The sequence below is a fragment of the Molothrus aeneus genome, unplaced genomic scaffold (assembly GCF_037042795.1).
Source record: "Molothrus aeneus isolate 106 unplaced genomic scaffold, BPBGC_Maene_1.0 scaffold_393, whole genome shotgun sequence".
NCBI lineage: Eukaryota > Metazoa > Chordata > Aves > Passeriformes > Icteridae > Molothrus > Molothrus aeneus.
Window position 1 is genome coordinate 569 of NW_027099061.1, and position 20,242 is coordinate 20,810.

At 39.6% G+C, this 20,242-nt stretch overlaps 1 protein-coding gene across 1 annotated transcript; it reads right to left on the bottom strand.

Moving 5' to 3' along the window:
• Window positions 1-210: 210 nt before the first annotated feature.
• On the bottom strand, window positions 211-20,015 carry IPO4 (importin 4; the record flags this gene model as incomplete). Its single annotated transcript, XM_066571211.1, has 14 exons — window positions 19,917-20,015; window positions 19,745-19,831; window positions 18,959-19,026; window positions 18,362-18,403; window positions 16,767-16,890; window positions 14,925-15,104; window positions 14,108-14,173; window positions 13,280-13,381; window positions 12,043-12,126; window positions 10,813-10,959; window positions 8,620-8,673; window positions 6,728-6,837; window positions 6,119-6,227; window positions 211-346 (listed from the first exon to the last, which is right to left on the bottom strand). Coding segments are annotated over exons 1-14 (1,402 nt in total), but the record flags the coding sequence as incomplete, so codon positions are not given.
• Between the last annotated feature and the right edge of the window lie 227 nt (window positions 20,016-20,242).

A 20,242-nucleotide genomic window follows, 5' to 3' on the forward strand; every position in this document is an offset into this window, starting at 1 on the left:
TTTCCCCCAAATTTCCCCAAAATTTTCCCCAAAATTTTCCCCAAATTTCCCCCAAATTGTCTCAGTTTTTCTCCAATTTTCCCCCAAATTTTTTAATTTTTCCCCCATTTTCCCCCCAATTTTACCCAATTTCCCCATTTTTGACCGTTTTTTCCCAATTTTTCCCCAATTTTCCCCATTTTTGCCCCAAATTTGCCCCCATTTCCTCACCCAGCGCCTCCAGCAGCGTCTCCAGCACGAACCAGGATTTGGGGTCGGAATTTGGGGAATTTGGGCCATTCTGGAAACCCCAAAATGGCCCCAAAATCTTGGGCAGGGCCTCGGCCGCCACCTGGGACACCTCGGGCTGCTCCCAGTACAAACCAGTACAAACCAGTGAGGGGAAAATCAACCCAAAAATCCCCAAAATTCACCCCAAAAATCCCCCAAAATTCACCCAAAATATCCCAGAAATTTGAGCCCAAAATCCCCCAAATTCACCCCCAAAAATCCCCAAAATTCACCCCAAAAATCCCAAAAATTGGAGTTAAAAATCCCCCAAAATTCACCCAAAATCCCCCAAAATTCCCCCCCAAAATCGTCAAAATTCAGCCCAAAAAGTCCCAAAAATTTGAGCTCAGAATTTCCAAAATTCACCCCAAAAATCTCCCAAAATTCACCCCAAAAATCCCAAAAATTGGAGTTAAAACCCCCTCAAAATTGACCCAAAAATCCCCCAAAATCACCCCAAGAATCTCCCAAAATTCACCCAAAAATCCCAAAACTCGGCCAAAAAAATTCACCCCAAAATTGGAGCCCAAAATTTAAAAAAAATCCCCAAAAATTGGAGCCCAAAATCCCCCAAAATTCCCCTAAAAATCCCAAAAATTGGAGTTAAAAACCCCTCAAAATTGACCCAAAAATCTCCCAAAATTCACCCAAAATATCCCAGAAATTTGAGCCCAAAATCCCCCAAATTCACCCCCAAAAATCCCCCAAAATTCACCCCAAAAATCCCAAAAATTGGAGTTAAAACCCCCCAAAATTCACCCAAAATCCCCCAAAATTCCCCCCCAAAATCGTCAAAATTCAGCCCAAAAAGTCCCAAAAATTTGAGCTCAGAATTTCCAAAATTCACCCCAAAAATCTCCCAAAATTCACCCCAAAAATCCCAAAAATTGGAGTTAAAACCCCCTCAAAATTCACCCAAAAATCCCCAAAATTCAGCCCAAAAGTCCCAAAAATTTGAGCTCAAAATCTCCAAAATTCGCCCCAAAAATCTCCCAACATTCACCCAAAATATCCCAAAATTGGAGCCCCAAAAAATCCCAAAATTCACCCAAAATTCCCAAAACTCAGCCAAAAAATCCCACGGAATTCACCCCAAAATGGCCCAAAATTGGAGCCCAAAATTTAAAAAAAATCCCCAAAAATTGGAGCCCAAAATCCCCCAAAATTCCCCCTAAAAAATCCCAAAAATTGGAGTTAAAAACCCCTCAAAATTGACCCAAAAATCCCCAAAATTCAGCCCAAAAATCCCCAAAATTCACCCAAAATATCCCAGAAATTTGAGCCCAAAATCCCCCAAAAATCCCCCAAAATTCACCCAAAATCCCCAAAAATTCACCCAAAATATCCCAGAAATTTGAGCCCAAAATCCCCCAAATTCACCCCCAAAAATCCCCAAAATTCACCCAAAAAATCCCAAAAATTGGAGTTAAAAATCCCCCAAAATTCACCCAAAATCCCCCAAAATTCCCCCCCAAAATCGTCAAAATTCAGCCCAAAAAGTCCCAAAAATTTGAGCTCAGAATCTCCAAAATTTACCCCAAAAATCCCAAAAATTTGAGTTAAAACCCCCTCAAAATTCACCCAAAAATCCCCAAAATTCAGCCCAAAAAGTCCCAAAAATTTGAGCTCAAAATGTCCAAAATTCACCCAAAAATCCCAAAACTCAGCCAAAAAATCCCACGGAATTCACCCCAAAATGGCCCAAAATTGGAGCCCAAAATTTAAAAAAAATCCCCAAAAATTGGAGCCCAAAATCCCCCAAAATCCCCCTAAAAAATCCCAAAAATTGGAGTTAAAAACCCCTCAAAATTGACCCAAAAATCTCCCAAAATTCACCCAAAATATCCCAGAAATTTGAGCCCAAAATCCCCCAAATTCACCCCCAAAAATCCCCCAAAATTCCCCCAAAATCCCCCAAAATTCCCCCCAAAATCGTCAAAATTCAGCCCAAAAAGTCCCAAAAATTTGAGCTCAAGATTTCCAAAATTCACCCCAAAAATCTCCCAAAATTCACCCCAAAAATCCCAAAAATTGGAGTTAAAAACCCCTCAAAATTGACCCAAAAATCCCCAAAATTCAGCCCAAAAATCCCCAAAATTCACCCAAAATATCCCAGAAATTTGAGCCCAAAATCCCCCAAAAATCCCCCAAAATTCACCCAAAATCCCCAAAAATTCACCCAAAATATCCCAGAAATTTGAGCCCAAAATCCCCCAAATTCACCCCCAAAAATCCCCAAAATTCACCCAAAAAATCCCAAAAATTGGAGTTAAAAATCCCCCAAAATTCACCCAAAATCCCCCAAAATTCCCCCCCAAAATCGTCAAAATTCAGCCCAAAAAGTCCCAAAAATTTGAGCTCAGAATTTCCAAAATTCACCCCAAAAATCCCAAAAATTGGAGTTAAAACCCCCTCAAAATTCACCCAAAAATCCCCAAAATTCAGCCCAAAAAGTCCCAAAAATTTGAGCTCAAAATCTCCAAAATTCACCCCAAAAATCTCCCAACATTCACCCAAAATATCCCAAAAATTGGAGTTAAAAATCCCCCAAAATTGACCCAAAAATCCCCCAAAATCACCCCAAGAATCTCCCAAAATTCACCCAAAAATCCCAAAACTCGGCCAAAAAAATCCCACGAAATTCACCCAAAAATTGGAGCCCAAAATTTAAAAAAAATCCCCAAAAATTTGAGCCCAACATCTCCCAAAATTCACCCCAAAAATCCCAAAAATTGGAGTTAAAAACCCCTCAAAATTCACCCAAAAATCCCCAAAATTCACCCAAAATATCCCAGAAATTTGAGCCCAAAATCCCCCAAATTCACCCCACAAAAATCCCCAAAATTCACCCCAAAAATCCCCCAAAATTGGAGTTAAAAATCCCCCAAAATTCACCCAAAATCCCCCAAAATTCCCCCCCAAAATCGTCAAAATTCAGCCCAAAAAGTCCCAAAAATTTGAGCTCAGAATTTCCAAAATTCACCCCAAAAATCTCCCAAAATTCACCCCAAAAATCCCAAAAATTGGAGTTAAAAACCCCCCAAAATTGACCCAAAAATCCCCAAAATTCAGCCCAAAAAGTCCCAAAAATTTGAGCTCAAAATCTCCAAAATTCACCCCAAAAATCTCCCAACATTCACCCAAAATATCCCAAAATTTGAGCCCCAAAAAATCCCAAAATTCACCCAAAAATCCCAAAATTTGGCCAAAAAATCCCACGGAATTCACCCCAAAATGGCCCAAAATTGGAGCCCAAAATTTAAAAAAAATCCCCAAAAATTGGAGCCCAAAATCTCCCAAAATTCCCCTAAAAAATCCCAAAAATTGGAGTTAAAAACCCCTCAAAATTGACCCAAAAATCCCCAAAATTCACCCAAAAAGTCCCAAAAAATTGAGCTCAGAATCTCCAAAATTCACCCCAAAAATCCCAAAAATTTGAGTTAAAACCCCCTCAAAATTCACCCAAAAATCCCCAAAATTCAGCCCAAAAAGTCCCAAAAATTTGAGCTCAGAATTTCCAAAATTCACCCCAAAAATCTACCAAAATTCACCCCAAAAATCCCAAAAATTGGAGTTAAAAACCCCTCAAAATTGACCCAAAAATCCCCAAAATTCAGCCCAAAAATCCCCAAAATTCACCCAAAATATCCCAGAAATTTGAGCCCAAAATCCCCCAAATTCACCCCCAAAATTCACCCAAAATCCCCAAAAACTCCCCCCCAAAATCGTCAAAATTCAGCCCAAAAAGTCCCAAAAATTTGAGCTCAAAATCTCAGAAATTCACCCCAAAAATCCCCAAAATTCACCCCAAAAATCCCAAAAATTGGAGTTAAAATCCCCTCAAAATTCACCCAAAAATCCCCAAAATTCAGCCCAAAAAGTCCCAAAAATTTGAGCTCAAAATGTCCAAAATTCACCCAAAAATCCCAAAATTTGGCCAAAAAATCCCACGGAATTCACCCCAAAATGGCCCAAAATTGGAGCCCAAAATTTAAAAAAAATCCCCAAAAATTGGAGCCCAAAATCCCCCAAAATTCCCCCTAAAAAATCCCAAAAATTGGAGTTAAAAACCCCTCAAAATTGACCCAAAAATCGTCAAAATTCAGCCCAAAAAGTCCCAAAAATTTGAGCTCAGAATCTCCAAAATTCACCCCAAAAATCCCCCAAAATTCACCTCAAAAATCCTAAAAATTGGAGTTAAAAACCCCCCAAAATTGACCCAAAAATCCCCAAAAATCGCCCCAAAAATCCCCAAAATTCACCCAAAATATCCCAGAAATTTGAGCCCAAAATCCCCCAAATTCACTCCCAAAAATCCCCCAAAATTCCCCCAAAATCCCCCAAAATTCCCCCCCAAAATCGTCAAAATTCAGCCCAAAAAGTCCCAAAAATTTGAGCTCAGAATCTCCAAAAATCAGCCCAAAAATCCCAAAAATTTGAGTTAAAACCCCCTCAAAATTGACCCAAAAATCCCCAAAATTCAGCCCAAAAAGTCCCAAAAATTTGAGCTCAGGATTTCCAAAATTCACCCCAAAAATCTCCCAAAATTCACCCCAAAAATCCCAAAAATTGGAGTTAAAAACCCCTCAAAATTGACCCAAAAATCCCCAAAATTCAGCCCAAAAAGTCCCAAAAATTTGAGCTCAAAATCTCCAAAATTCACCCCAAAAATCTCCCAACATTCACCCAAAATATCCCAAAAATTGGAGTTAAAAATCCCCCTCAAAATTCACCCAAAAATCCCCCAAAATCACCCCAAGAATCTCCCAAAATTCACCCAAAAATCCCAAAACTCGGCCAAAAAAATCCCACGAAATTCACCCAAAAATTGGAGCCCAAAATTTAAAAAAAATCCCCAAAAATTTGAGCCCAACATCTCCCAAAATTCACCCCAAAAATCCCAAAAATTGGAGTTAAAAACCCCTCAAAATTCACCCAAAAATCCCCAAAATTCAGCCCAAAAAGTCCCAAAAATTTGAGCTCAAAATGTCCAAAATTCACCCCAAAAATCCCCCAAAATTCACCCCAAAAATCCCAAAAATTGGGAGTAAAAACCCCTCAAAATTCGCCTAAAAATCCCCAAAATTCAGCCCAAAAATCCCCAAACTTGAATCTCAAAATTCCCCAAAATCACCCCAAGAATCGCCCAAAATTCACCCAAAAATCCCCCCCAAAATCCCCCAAAAATCCCCAAAATTCACCCCAAAAATCCCAAAAATCTGAGCCCAAAATTACCCAAAATTCACCAAAAAATACCCCAAAAACTGGAGCCCAAAATCCTCCAAAAATGCCAAAATTCACCCCAAAAATCACCCAAAATTCACTTCAAAAAACCCCAAAAATTGGATCTTAAAATCCCCAAAATTCACTCCCAAAATCCACCCCAAAAATCCCAAAAATTCACCCAAAAATCCCCAAAAATTCACCTTAAAATCCCCCCAAAATTCCCAAAAAATCCCAAAAATTGGAGCCCAAAATGTCTCCAAAAACACCAAAAATTTGACCCCAAAATCCCCTCAAAAATCCCAAAAATTGGAGCCTAAAATTCCTCCAAAATTCATCCCAAAAAAAGCACCCAAAAAGCCCCAAAATTTTGAACCAAAAATCCCCCAAATTTATCCCAAAAATCCCCCAAAATATCCCCAAATTCAGCCCAAAAAATCAAAAAAATTCACCCAAAAACCCCCAAAATTCCCCCAAAATTCAACCCAAAATCCCCCCAAAAAATCCACAAAAAAAACCCCCTAAAATTCACTTAAATTTTAACCCAAAAACCCCAAACTTCACTTAAATTTTAACCCAAAAACCCCAAAATTCACCCCAAAAATCCCAAATCCCCTCCCGGTACCTCCAGTTCCTCTCTCAGCTCCCTCAGGGCCGCGGCCGCCGCCCCCCTGACCGCGCCCTCGGGGTCTCCCAGCCCGGCCCGCAGGGCCCCCAGGACCACGCCCAGATACCTGCGGGCCACGCCCACAAACGCTCAGACCACGCCCACAACCCCCTCGAAACCTTTACAAGCCCCACCCACAACCCCATAAAAGGCACTAAAGCACGCCCACAATCGTTAAACCACGCCCACTACATTTAAAACTCCACCCACAGCCACATTAAAGGCTTTAAGCCCCGCCCCTTACCTTTAACCCCGCCCACCTTTTCATTCCCACCCACAGCCAATAAAAGGCTTTAAACCCCACCCACAACCCTTAAACCCCACCCACAACCCATAAAAGGCTTTAAACCCCACCCACAACCTTTAAACCCCGCCCTTTTTACCATAAAAGGATTTAAATACACCCACATTTCCATAAAAAGCTTCAAACCCCGCCCACATTTCCATAAAAAGCTTCAAACCCCGCCCATTTTCTCATAAAAACCCCCGCCCATTTTTCCATATACGGCTAAACCCCCGCCCCTTCCCGCGAAGCCACGCCCATTTTTGCCCATATAAGGAGCTCACCGCTGCCGCAGGGCGGAGCCGCAGCCTCGCGCGAGCGCGGCCAGCGCCAGCAGCGCCCCCTTGCGGCCGCCGGCGCAGCCGCCCCGACCCGGCCCCTCCAGCAGCGGCAACTTCCGGGTTCGGCCCGACCCCAAAATCGCCGGAATTTCACCCAAAAAACGAGAGGGGTGAGGGGGAAAGTGCGGGGGAGGGCGGGGGAAGCGGGGGGAAGAGGAAAACGGGGAAAATTTGGGGAGAAAACGGCGAAAATCAGCAGAAAATCACACAAAAATTGGTAAAAAAATGACCCAAAATAGGATGAAAACGACCCAAAATCTGCACTGGGAGAGGCAAAAATTGGTAAAAATTAGGGGTTTACCACAGAGGAGCCCAAAATTTCAAGATTTTCCCTCAGAATGTTTTGGATTTTTCAACATCAAGGTCGTGGAAGGGCGCTAAAAAAAGCGCGGGAAAATGAAATAAAATGAAAAGAAAATGGAATTAAAATGTGTAAATTTTTCCAATTTAGAAGTTCTCCTGGATTTCACCCAAAATTTCTGATTTTTATCCACCAGGAAGGCAAAATTCCTCAATTTTAGCCCAGAATTTGATCCAGGAGTCACAAAATGCCCTCAAAAGGTCCTGAAAGGACAGGAAAAGATCCCCGAAAATGAAAAAAAAATCGGAAAAAGTTAAAAAAAAAATATTCAAAAAATTCTCAAAAAAATCCCCAAATTTTTAAATTTGGCTTTGATCTCAAAATCCTTTAAATTCTCCCCAAAATTCTCCTGAGGATCTCCCAAATTGCCCCAAAAAGGTCCTGAAAATGCACAAAAAACCCCCAAGGATCCTGAAAAACACACCAAAAATTCCTAAAAATTTTTAAAAATTCCATCAAAATCCCCCAAATTCAAAAATTTCCTAAAACTTCCCAAATTTTATCAAAACCCCCCAAATTTTCCTGAAAATTCTCCTCAGGATCTACCAAAATTCAGCCTAAAAAAGTCCTGAAAGGTCAGGAAAAAACTCCAAAATTCCTCGAAAAAACTTTAAAAAAATTTAATAAAAAATCGCCACAACTTTAAATTTCCCTAAAATTTCTTAGATTTTCCTGAAAATTCACAGATTTTCCCAAAACCCCATAAATTTTCCTCAAAAATCCCCTCAGGATCTCCCAAATTTCCCCCAAAAAGGTCCTGAAAGGTCAGAAAAAAAACCCCCAAAATTCCTCAAAAAACACCAAAAAATTAATAAAAAACCCCCAAAATTTAAAATTTCCCTAAAGTTTTTAAACTTTTAATGAAAATTCAGAAATTTTACCAAAATCTCCCAAATTTTCCTCAAAATTCCCCTCAGGATTTCCCAAATTTTTGCCATAGAAGGTCCTGAAAGGTCACAAAACCCCCAACATTTCTCCAAAAAAATCCCAAAAGTCCCAAAAATCCTCAAAAAATCCCAAAAACTTTTTAAAAATCACTTCTTTTCCTTAAAATTTCCAATTTTTACCAAAATCTTCCAAATTTATCTCAAATTTTCCCTCAGGATCTCCCGAATTCCCGCCAAAAAAGGTCCTGAAAGGTCACAAAAACCCCCAAAATTCCTCGAAAAAGCCTCAAAAAATTCCCAGAAAAATCCTAAAAATTCCCTAAAAATTCCCCAAAACTTCCCCAAAATCCTAAATTTACCAAAATTTCCAAATTTTAACCAAAATTCCCCAAATTTCCCCTCAGGATCTTCCAAAATACCCCAAAAAAAGGTCCTGAAAGGTCACAAAAAATACCCAAAACCCCTTAAAAAACGCCCTAAAAATTAAAAACAATCCTAAAAAAATCCAAAAAAACCCAAAATTTAAAAATTTTCTTGATATTTTTTAAAATTTTCCCAAAATTCCTGAATTTTCCCCCAAAACTTACCAATTCCTTGAGCAGCTTTTCCGGGGGCAGCCCCTGGGCCAGAGCATCCAGAACCTGAGGGGAGAAAATTTGGGTCAAAATCTCCCAAATTTGGGCAAAATTCCTTAAAAAAAGTGGATTTTTTTTGCTCATTTTTGGGTAAAATTAAAATAAAAGGGAAAGAGAAAAAAAAATGGGGGGAAATGGGGAAATTCAGGCAAAAAATGAGGGAATTTGGGCTGAAATTTGGGAGAATTTTGGTTAAAAATTGATTTTTTTTGTAAATTTGGGGGAAAGTTTTGGGGTAAAATGTTGGAATTTTGGTATAAAAAGGGGGAAATGGCAAAAAATGGGAAATGTGAAATTAATAAAATTGGAAAATTAAAAGAAAATTGTGCAAAATTGATCAAAAATGGGAAAATTTCAAATAAAATGAGAAAAAGAATTCAAAAATGAGAAAGAATTCAAAATTAAACAGAAAAAAATCCTAAAACTGGGGGAAATTCCGACTAAAATTGGAAAAGAGAGAAAATATTGTCCAAAAATCACCAAAAAAGGGGGGAAAATCCATAAAAATGGGAAAATTCTAAATAAAATAAGGGAAAAGCCAAAAGAGGGAAAAATCCCCAGAATTTTGAGGATTTTTGGAGAATTTTTTGGGGAATTTTTTGGGGGAATTTTAGGGAATTTTTTGTGATTTTTCTGAATTTTTTGGGGATTTTTTGGATATTGTTTTGGAATTTTTGGGGAATTTTTTGGGGGAATTTTTGGGAATTTTTTGGATTTTTTGAATTTTAGGGGGGAATTTTTAGGGAAATTTTTGAGATTTTTTTTTTGAGGATTTTTTCTTAATTTTTGGGGAATTTCTTTGGTTTTTTTTTTCAATGTTTGGAGAATTTTGGGGGAACTTTTTGGGACCTTTGGGAATTTCAGGAAAATCCCAAAATCCCAAAAAATAGGAAAAATAAAAATTGGAAAAAATGGGGAAAAATCACAAAAATAGGGGAAAAAAATTGAAAAAAAAGGGGGAAAATCCCAAAAAATAGGAAAAATAAAAATTGAAAAAATGGGGAGAAATCCAAAAAATAGAAAAAATAAAAATTGGGGAAAATGGGGAAAAATCACAAAAATAGGGAAAAAAAATTGGAAAAAATGGGGAAATTCCCAAAAAATAGAAAAAATAAAAATTGGAAAAAATGGGGAAAAATCGAAATAAAATAGGAAAAAAATTGGGAAAAATGGGGGAAAATCCCATAAAATAGAAAAAATAAAAATTGGAAAAAAATGGGGGAAATCACAAAAAATAAGAAAAATAAAAATTTGGGAAAAATGGGGAAAAATCCCCAAAAAATAGAAAAAATAAAAACTGGAAAAAATGGGGAAAAATCCAAATAAAATAGGAAAAAAATGGAAACAATGGGGAAAAATCACAAAAATAGGGGAAAAATCAGAAAAAAATGGGGAAAAATCCCCAATAAATAAGAAAAAAAAATGGAAAAAAACCCCAAAAAATCCAAATAAAATTGGAAAAAAACTCCAAAAATCCAAATAAAATGGGAAAAAAAAACCAAAAAATCCAAATAAAATGGGAAAAAAAACCCAAAAAATCCAAATAAAATTGGAAAAAAAAAACCCCAAAAAATCCAAATAAAATGGGAAAAAAAACCCCAAAAAATCCAAATAAAATTGGGAAAAAAAAAAACAAAAAATCCAAATAAAATGGGAAAAAAACCCCAAAAAATCCAATAAAATTGGAAAAAAAAAACCCCAAAAAAATCCAAATAAAATGGGAAAAAAACCCCAAAAAATCCAAATAAAATTGGAAAAAAAACCCCAAAAAATCCAAATAAAATGGGAAAAAAAACCCCAAAAAATCCAAATAAAATGGGAAAAAAACTCCAAAAAATCCAAATAAAATGGGAAAAAAAACCCAAAAAATCCAAATAAAATTGGAAAAAAACCAAAAAAATCCAAATAAAATTGGAAAAAAAACCCCAAAAAATCCAAATAAAATTGGAAAAAAAAACCCCAAAAAATCCAAATAAAATGGGAAAAAAAACCCCAAAAAATCCAAATAAAATTGGAAAAAAAACCCCAAAAAATCCAAATAAAATGGGAAAAAAAAACCCCAAAAATCACAGGAAATGCCTGAGAACTTTGGGATTTTTGGGGGAATTTTCAGGAATTTTGGGAATTTTGGGAATTTTTCGTTACCTGAGCGGCTCCGTGGCGGGGGCAGGGCTGCCCCTCCCCCCCCGGCCAGGTCTCCTCAGGGTCGGGGCTTTGGGGCCTCAATGGGGAACAAAGGGGGACCAGGAGCCCCTTGAGGAGCAATGGGAGGAGACCCCCCCTGAGCAGGGCCTGCAAGCAGAACAAACCAGTACAAACCAGTATGGACCAGTATGGACCAGTATGGACCAGTATAAACCAGGAAAAACCAGGAAAAACCAGGAAAAACTGGGGCACAAAGGGGCACCAGGAGCCCCCTGAGCAGGGCCTGTAACCAGAACAAACCAGTACAAACCAGTATAAGCCAGTACAAACCAGTGACCCCAGCCCTATCGCAGCGCCCCATCCCAGTATAAACCAGTATGGACCAGTATGGACCAGTATGGACCAGTATGGACCAGTATAAACCAGGAAAAACTGGGGCACAAAGGGGCACCAGGAGCCCCCTGAGCAGGGCCTGTAACCAGAACAAACCAGTACAAACCAGTACAAACCAGTACAAACCAGTATAAACCAGTACAAACCAGTGACCTCAGCCCTACTGCAGCACCCCATCCCAGTATAAACCAGTATGGACCAGTATAAACCAGGAAAAACCAGTATAAACTGGGGCACAAAGGGGAACCAGGAGCCCCCTGAGCAGGGCCTGTAACCAGAACAAACCAGTACAAACCAGTATAAACCAGTACAAACCAGTACAAACCAGTATAAACCAGTACAAACCAGTGACCCCAGCCCTATCGCAGCACCCCATCCCAGTATAAACCAGTACAAACCAGTATAAACCAGTACAAACCCGTATAAACCAGTATAAACCAGTACAAACCAGTATCAAAACCACCAATTCTTCTCCATTTTCCCCCATTTTTCACCTTTTTAGAGCCCCCAAATCCCCTCAAAATCCCCCAAAATCCCCTCCCAGTTTGTTCCAGTTCCCTCCCAGTATAAACCAGTACAAACCAGTATCAAAACCACCAATTTTTCTCCAGTTTTCCCATTTTTGAGCCTTTTCATGCCCCCAAATCCCCTCCCAGTTTGTCCCAGTCCCCTCCCAATATAAACCAGTATAAAAAATCCCCTTTAATGCCAATTTTTCCTTATTTTTGACCCTTTTAGTGCCCCAAAATCCCCCCAAAATCCCCCAAATCCCCTCCCAGTCCATCCCAGTTCGCTCCCAGTCCCCTCCCAGTATAAACCAGTACAAACCAGTCTCACCCTGGGTCTCTTCTGGGCCAGGAACGTCAGCGTGGCCAAGGCCCGAACCCTCACGGTGTCACCCCTGCATTCGTCCTTGGCCACCTGAGGGGGCAAATCCCACCTGAACATTCCCAAAAATCCTCCAGGGGAGAGGCAGGGATTCCCAAAATCTGGGAATTCCCCCCAGAAATTGGGAATTCTCCAAAAATTCCAGGAATTTCCTGAAAATTTGGGGAATCACCCCAAAAATCCCCATTGGGTTTAATGGGGGTAGACCTGGTGTCCAAAATTCCCCATTGACTTTAATGGGGTAGACCTGGTGTCCCTAAATCCCTATTGACTTTAATGGGGGTAGACCTGGTGTCTGAAATTCCCATTGGTTTTAATGGGGTAGACCTGGTGTCCATAAATCCCCATTGACTTTAATGGGGGTAGACCTGCTGTCCCAAATTCCCCATTGAGTTCAATAGGGGGTAGACCTGGTGTCTGAAATTCCCATTGGTTTCAATGGGGTAGACCTGGTGTCTGTAAATCCCCATTGACTTTAATGGGGTAGACCTGGTGTCCCTAAATCCCTATTGACTTTAATGGGGGTAGACCTGGTGTCCCTGAATTCCCATTGACTTTAATGGGGTAGACCTGGTGTCCAAAATTCCCCATTGACTTTAATGGGCTAGATTTGGTGTCCCTAAATCCCTATTGACTTTAATGGGGGTAGACCTGGTGTCATTAAATCCCCATTGACTTTAATGGGCTAGATTTGGTGTCCCTAAATCCCCATTGACTTTAATGGGGGTAGACCTGCTGTCCCAAATTCCCCATTGAATTCAATAGAGGGTAGACCTGGTGTCTGAAATTCCCATTGGTTTTAATGGGGTAGACCTGGTGTCCATAAATCCCCATTGACTTTAATGGGGGTAGACCTGCTGTCCCAAATTCCCCATTGAATTCAATAGGGGGTAGACCTGGTGTCCCTGAATCCCCATTGACTTTAATGGGGTAGACCTGGTGTCCAAACTTCCCCATTGGATTCAATGGGGTAGACCTGGTGTCCAAATTCCCCATTGACTTTAATGGGGTAGACCTGGTGTCCAAACTTCCCCATTGGATTCAATGGGGTAGACCTGGTGTCCAAATTTCCCCATTGGACTCAATGGGGTAGACCTGGTGTCTGAAATCTTTTGGGGTTAAAAATCTCAATTTTAGGATGAGAACTCCCAAATTTTGAGCTAAAAAGGGAAATTTTTGGGCTTACCTGGAGGCAGAGCTCCAGCATGGGCCTCAGGTGTGGGATCAGGGATTCAGGATTGGTTTCCAGGAATTCATCCAGGACTTCCAGAGCATTGGCCCCACGGTCCTGGAAGGAAATTCCCAAAATTGAGCCCAAAATGTCCCCAAAATTCCCCCATTTTAGCCACAATTGTGTCCCTAATTCCCCCCTAAGTTTGCCCTAAATTTTCTAATTTTAGCCCAAAGTTTCTCCAATATTTCCCATTTTTTCCCCATTTCAGCCCCAAAATTTCCCAAATTCTCCCCCAAAATTCCCCCAAATTTTCTCATTTTAGCCCCAAATTTCCCCTTAAATTTTCCCAAATTTGTCTGAAATTTCTCCCAGATTTCCCCCAAAAATTTCTCCTTTTTAGTTCAAAATTTTCCCTAAACTTTTTCCCATTTCAGCCCCAAATTTTTCCCAAATTCCTCCCAAAATTTCCCATAAAATTAAAAAAAAAAATTTCATTTTAGACCCAAATTTTGTCCCAATTTCCCCATTTTAGCCCAAATTTGTCAGAAATTACCCCAAATTCCCCCTTAAATTTCCCCAAAATTTTCCCCATTTTAGCCCCAAATTTCCAAATTTTTTCTCCCATTTTAGCCCAAATTTCCCCCCAAATTCTCCCCAAAATTTCCCAAAAGATTCAGAAAAAATTCCTCATTTTAGCCTCAATTTTCCCCCATTTACCTCCAAAATTCCAAATTTTCCCCAATTTTTTCCATTTTAGCCCAAATTTCCCCCAAATTTATCAATTTTAGCCCCAAAAATTCCCCAAAATTCCCAAATTTGCCGAAAATTCCCCATTTTTACCTCATCCAGGCTCAGCAGCTCCTCCAGCGCCGCCAGGACCTCGGGGACCAGAGAGCGAAGCAAATTCTGGGGGAAAAACCCCAAATTTTGGGTCAGAAAAGCCAAATTTTCCCCCCAAATCCCTAAATTTTGCCCCAAAACCAGCAAATTTTGAGTAAAAATGCCAAGTTTTGGTCCAAAAAATTCAAATTTTTACCCCAAAATTCCAAATTTTGCTCCAAAATCTCAACCTTAGAATCCGAAAATCTGAATTTTAGCTAAAAAAACCCCAAAATTTTCACTCCAAAAATTTGAATTTTGCCGAAAAAATCAAAAATTTTGACCCAAAAATTCAGAATTTTGCCCCAAAACCAGGAAAATTTGGTTAAAAAATCCCCAATTTTTACTCAGAAAATCCACATTTTGGATCAAGAATCCCTGAAATTTAAGGCCAGAAATCCAAAATTTAAGCTCAAAAATCTCAATTTTTGCCCCCAAACCCCCAAATTTCACCCTAAAAACGCCAAATTTTTCCTCAAAAATCCAGAATTTTGCCTCAAAACCAGAAAAATTTGGTTAAAAAACCCCACATTTTTCCTCAGTAAATCCAATTTTAGGGTAAAAACCCATGAATTTTGGGTAACACAACCTGAATTTGGGGTCAAAAATCCCCAAATCTTGGGCTGAAAATCCAAAATTTTGGCTGAAAAATCTCAATTTTCACCCCCAAACCCCCAAATTTCACCCTAAAACCACCAAATTTTTCCTCAAAAATCCAGAATTTTGCCCCCAAATCCCCAATTTTGCCCCAAAATGCCCGAAATTCCCCATTTCTCACGGTTTTTTTGTGTCCCAGGACGGGCAGGAGCTCCCTCAGGGCCCTCAGGGCGGCTCCGACGCTTCCGGGGTCTCTGAGGGCTCCGAGCCCCGCCCGGATCAGGGACAGGAGGGCGGGGCCTCGAGGGGAGAGGGCGGGGCCAGCCACGGCCAAGGCCACGCCCACAACGCCCAGCGCTCCCTGAAGGACACAAACAAAATTGCAACAAAATTAAAAATTTTGGGGATTTTTTTTTTCACAATTTTTTTGGGGTTTCTTTTTTAATTTTGTTTGTAGAATTTTTGGTAATTTTTTAATGATTTTTTTTCTGTATTTTTAGGGATTTTTTTTAAATTATTTTTTGGGGGGATTTTTCTGGGGTGTTTCCCCCCCTCCCCCTCAAAGTTGAAAATCCCCCCCAGGAGGGCGGGGCCTCGAGAGGGCGGGGCCTCGAACGGAGAGGGCGGGGCCAGCCACGGCCAAGGCCACGCCCACAACACCCAGCGCTCCCTGAAGGACACAAACAAAATTGAAACAAAATTAAAAATTTTTGGGGTTTTTTTCAGAATTTTTTGGGGTTTTTTTTCAGAATTATTTTTTTAGAATTTTTGGTGAATTTTTAATGAATTTTTTCTGTATTTTTAGGGATTTTTTTATCATTTTTTGGGGGATTTTTTGCATTTTTTTGAGAATTTTACTGATTTTTCTATGATTTTTTTTGTTGATTTTTTGGAATTTTTTAAGGATTTTTGGGGGGGAATTTTTTAGGGACTTTTTAGGATTTTTAGGAGCATGTTTTAGCAATTTTTGGGGGGAATTTTGGGGTTTTTTTTAAGATTTTTAAGATTTTTTTCTGGGATTTTTTTTGGAATTTTTTGTGAAAATAATTTTAGATTATTTTTTTATTTTTTAAGACTTTTTAGAAATTTTTGGGAAATATGTTGGATGACTTTTTAGATTTTTAATTGATTTTTAAACAAAATTTTCTAGATTTTTTGAGGCTTTTTTAGGATTTTGGGAGATTTTTTTACATTTTGGGGGGGATTTTTTTTAGGATTTTTTTCCCCATATTTTTAGGATATTTTGGGGCATTTTTCTGCAATTTTTGCAGATTTTTTTTTTAATTTTGGGGGATTTTTTGGACAATTTTTGAGGATTTTTTTTGAGGATTTGGGGGAAACTTTTGGGAAATTTTGATGCAAATTTTGGAGATTTTTTGGGATTTTTTAAGGAATTTTTAGGATTCTTTGGGGGGGGGATTATTTTGGGATATTTTGGGGGGAATTTTGGAGATTTTTTGAAGAATTTTGGGGATTTTAATGTGAATTTTTGGAGATTTTTGGGCGAATTTTTAGGACTTTTTTGAGACAATTTCGTGATTTTTTTTTCAAAATTTTTTTGGATTTTTAAGATATTTTTGGAAATTTTTTAATCTTGGGATGTTTGGGGATTTTTTTGTGATTTTTTGAGGAATTTTGGAGGAAATTTTTGGGATTTTTTTTTTATTTTGGGGAATTTTTTGGGGCAATTTTATTGAAAATTTTTGGGGGAAATCTTTTCGGGAATTTTTGGGATTTTTTTCAGGGATTTTTGGGGATTTTTTTTGAGAACGTTTTGCCGGCATTTTTGAGATTTTATTCCAAATTTTGGGAGGTTTTTTTTCAGAATTTTTTGGGGATTTTTAAAGAATTTTTGAGAGGAATTTTAAAGCAATTTTTGAATTTTTTTTACCCTTTTTAGGCGCTTTTTTTAGGATTTTTGGCCTTTTTTAAAGGATTTTTTCCATTTTTTTTTCCCTCATTTCTTTGGGCTTTTAAAAAATTTTAATATTTTCTTAAATTCCCCAATTTTTGGGCTTCTCACCTCCATTTTCTGGGGGTCCCTCGCCGCCTCCTGGATCCATTTTTCCAGCGGTTCCCAGAATTTGGGGCCCCCCAGGAGCAGCAGCCTCGCCCCGAGCTGCCCCAGGGCCCCTCTGCTGCAAGAACTGGGCAGAAAAACCCCAAAATTCCCAAAAAATCCCAAAACTCCACCAAAACCCCAAAATTAGGGATAAAAAATCCCATTTTTAAGCCAAAAAGTCCCATTTCTAGCAAAGAAAAATCCAATTTTTAAGCAAAAAAGTCCCATTTTTTTCACCAAAATTGGCTTTTTTCAGTGAAAAATTGGATCTTTTTTGGAGAAATTTTTCATTTTCAGCCCAAAAATTCTTTTTTTCCCAAATTTCTCATTTTTCCCCCAATTCCCAATTTTCATCCACAAAATGCCCATTTTCCCCATATTCCCCCTTTTTGACCCAAAATTCCCAATTTTATTTCTCAAAATTCTCCAAATTCCCAAACTTTGGGATGAGATTTCCAATTTTTAGTAAAAAATACCCTTTTTTATTAAAAAAATTCCAAATTTTTCCCCCAAATTCCCCCTTTTTGTCCCAAAATTCCGATTTCGACCCTAAAATTCCCCCCAAAAATAAAATCCCAATAAAATTAATTCCAAAATTCCCCAAAACCCCAAAATTGGGGATAAAAAATATTCAATTTTTTAAGAAAAAAAATCAGACTTTTTCCACAAAAATCAGCTTTGTTTTAGTCAAAAATTCCCTTTTTTGGGGGTTATTTTTTTCATTTTCTGTCCAAAAATTCTTTTTTTCTCCAAATTTTTGGTTTTAACCCAGAATTTCTGATTTACACCCAAAAATTCCCATTTTTCCCAAAAATCTCAATTTTCACCACCAAAATTCTCTTATTTTTCCCAAAATTCCTTTCCCCCAAAATTCCAAATTTTCTCCCCATAATCCCCATTTTCCCATTTCAAAATTCTATTTTTTCCCCAAAATTTTCAGCATTCCCCCCCAAAAATTCCCATTTTATCCCCAAAATTCCACATTTTTAGTCAAAACCTGCCATTTCCCCAAAATTCTGAATTTTTCTCCAAAATTCCCAAATTTCATTGAACAATCCCACAGTTTTCACCCCAAATTTCACTTTTTCATTTAAAATTCAAATTTTTGGACTAAAATTTCAATTTCTATAACATATATTCACATTTTTTGTGTAAAAAATCCAAATTTTTGGCCAAAACCTCCATTTTTTCTAAAATTCCCAAATTTTCCTCCCCAAATTCCCATTTTTTAACACAAAAATTTCAATTTTCAATTAAAATTCCCAATTTTTTCCCAAAAATTCCCATTTTCCTTCAAAAATTCCCATTTTCTCGGCCAAAACCTCTCATTTTTCCCAATATTCCCAATAATCCTGCCAAAAAATACCATTTTTAAGTAAAAAATTCACATTGTTCCCCTCAAAATCAAATTTTTTTCCCAAATTTTCCATTTTTCCCCAATTTTTTTCCCTAGTCCCTCTCCCCTCCCCATTTCTCCCCCAAAACCGCAAAAAAATTCCGAAATTTTGGGAAAATTTGGGGAAATTTTGGGGATTTTTCTGGAATTTTCCACTCACTCCGTCTCTCGCTCCAAGGCCTCGACCACAACATGCGGAAGCCTGAAGGGGGCGGAGTCAGAGTTAGCCACGCCCCTTATTCCCATACATGGTCAAACCATGCCTCTTTAGCACCATTTATGGTCAGGCCACGCCCCCAAGCCGAACTTTGCTTATTTTAAGCCCCTCCCCTTGATTTATCGATTAAGCTCCTCCCACTCATTATTAAATCAAGCCACGCCCCTTCTAAGCACCGCCCACTCTCTAAATAGCCCCTTTAATTAAGCCCAACCATCTCTAATTAATAGAGGCCAAGCCACGCCCCTTTTCTGAAGCCACGCCTCGACATTGATTCTAATTGGATACAAGCCACGCCCCATACCATTGATTTTAATATCGCTGAAGCTCCACCCTCTTTCCCTAAGCCCCGCCCCTTCCACTGATCATATATGAGCTGCAGCTCCGCCCTAGTTTCTCTAAGCCACGCCCCTCGCATTAACTCCAATTGCACCTAAGCCACGCCCCCTGCCATTGAGTTTAATAGGGCTAAAACTCCACCCATTTTCCCCAAGCCACGCCCCCTCCCATTGATCCCAATAGTGCCAAGGCCCCGCCCACCTGTCAATCAACTCCTGGGGGAGTTTCCTGAGGCGCCTCCTGAGCAGAACAGCTGCCAAGTGTCGGATCTGGGAGCCCCAAAAAGGCCCAAATTCACCCCAAAATTCACACCAAAATCCACCAGATTCACCTGGGAACCCCCAAATCCACCTGGGAGCCCCAAAATGGCCCAAATTCCCCCCAAAATCCACTCAGGATCCCCAAAATTTGTCACAAAATCCCCCAAATTTCCCTCAAAACCCCAAATTTCCTCCCAAAATCCACTCAAGATCCCCCAAATTCACCCCAAAACCCAAATATTCCTCACAGATTTTCTCCCAAATCCCAAAATTCCCCCCAAATCCCGCCCTAAGCCTCAAGATTCCTCCCACATCCCTAAATTTTCCCCAAAACTTTCCTAAAAATCCCAAGTTTTTCCTAAAAAAGCCCCAAATTCCTGCCCAAAACCTCCGAATTCCCTACAAAAATCCCCAAATTCCCCCCAATTTCCCCAAAATCACAAAATTTCCCTTCAAATTCCCCTGAATTCCCCCAAACCTCCCCAAAACCCAAAAATTCTTAAATTTTCCTCAAAATTCCCCCCAAAATCCTGCAAAACCCCAACATTTCTCCCAAATTTTTCTCCAAAAACCCCAAGTTCCCCACGGAAATGCAAAATTCCCCACAAAATTCCCCAAATTTTCCCCCAAAATCCCCCAATTTTTCCCCAAAATACCCAAATTGCCCTCAAAATTCCCCATTTTTTCCCAAAAATCCCAAATTCCCGCTAATTTCCCCCCCTCAGACCTGCGGCCTCCCTGCCCCCCTCAGCAGCTCCGCGAGGCCTTCGGGCCCCTCCGGCTCCTCCAGCGCCTCCCGCAGCCGCTCCGTGGCCTGGAAAAACACCCCAAAATTCAGCAAAAACCAAAAATCCACAAATTCACCCAAATTTGCGGGAATCTCGGGAAATTCGTGGCACCTGGCGGATCCCGGCGCTGTCGGGCTCCAGGAGATCCGTCAGGATCTGCTCCAATGCGGGCGCCGCCATTTTAGAAAAGGTGGGGGCGGCCATTTTGAAAAACTGAGTAAACCGGAAGCGGGGGCGGAGCGCCGCCGGAAGCCTTCCGCTCTAGCCGTCCTGGAGGACTTCTCTATGGTTTCAAAGGGCTGGTAAGGGCTGGGGACCGTTCTTAAAGGGGCGATGGTGGAAAGAGGCGATTTTGGGGTTTTAAAGTCACGGATTTGGACAAAATTCGGGCGGTTTGGGGATAAAAATTGAGAATTTGGGGTCAGAAAGTGGAATTT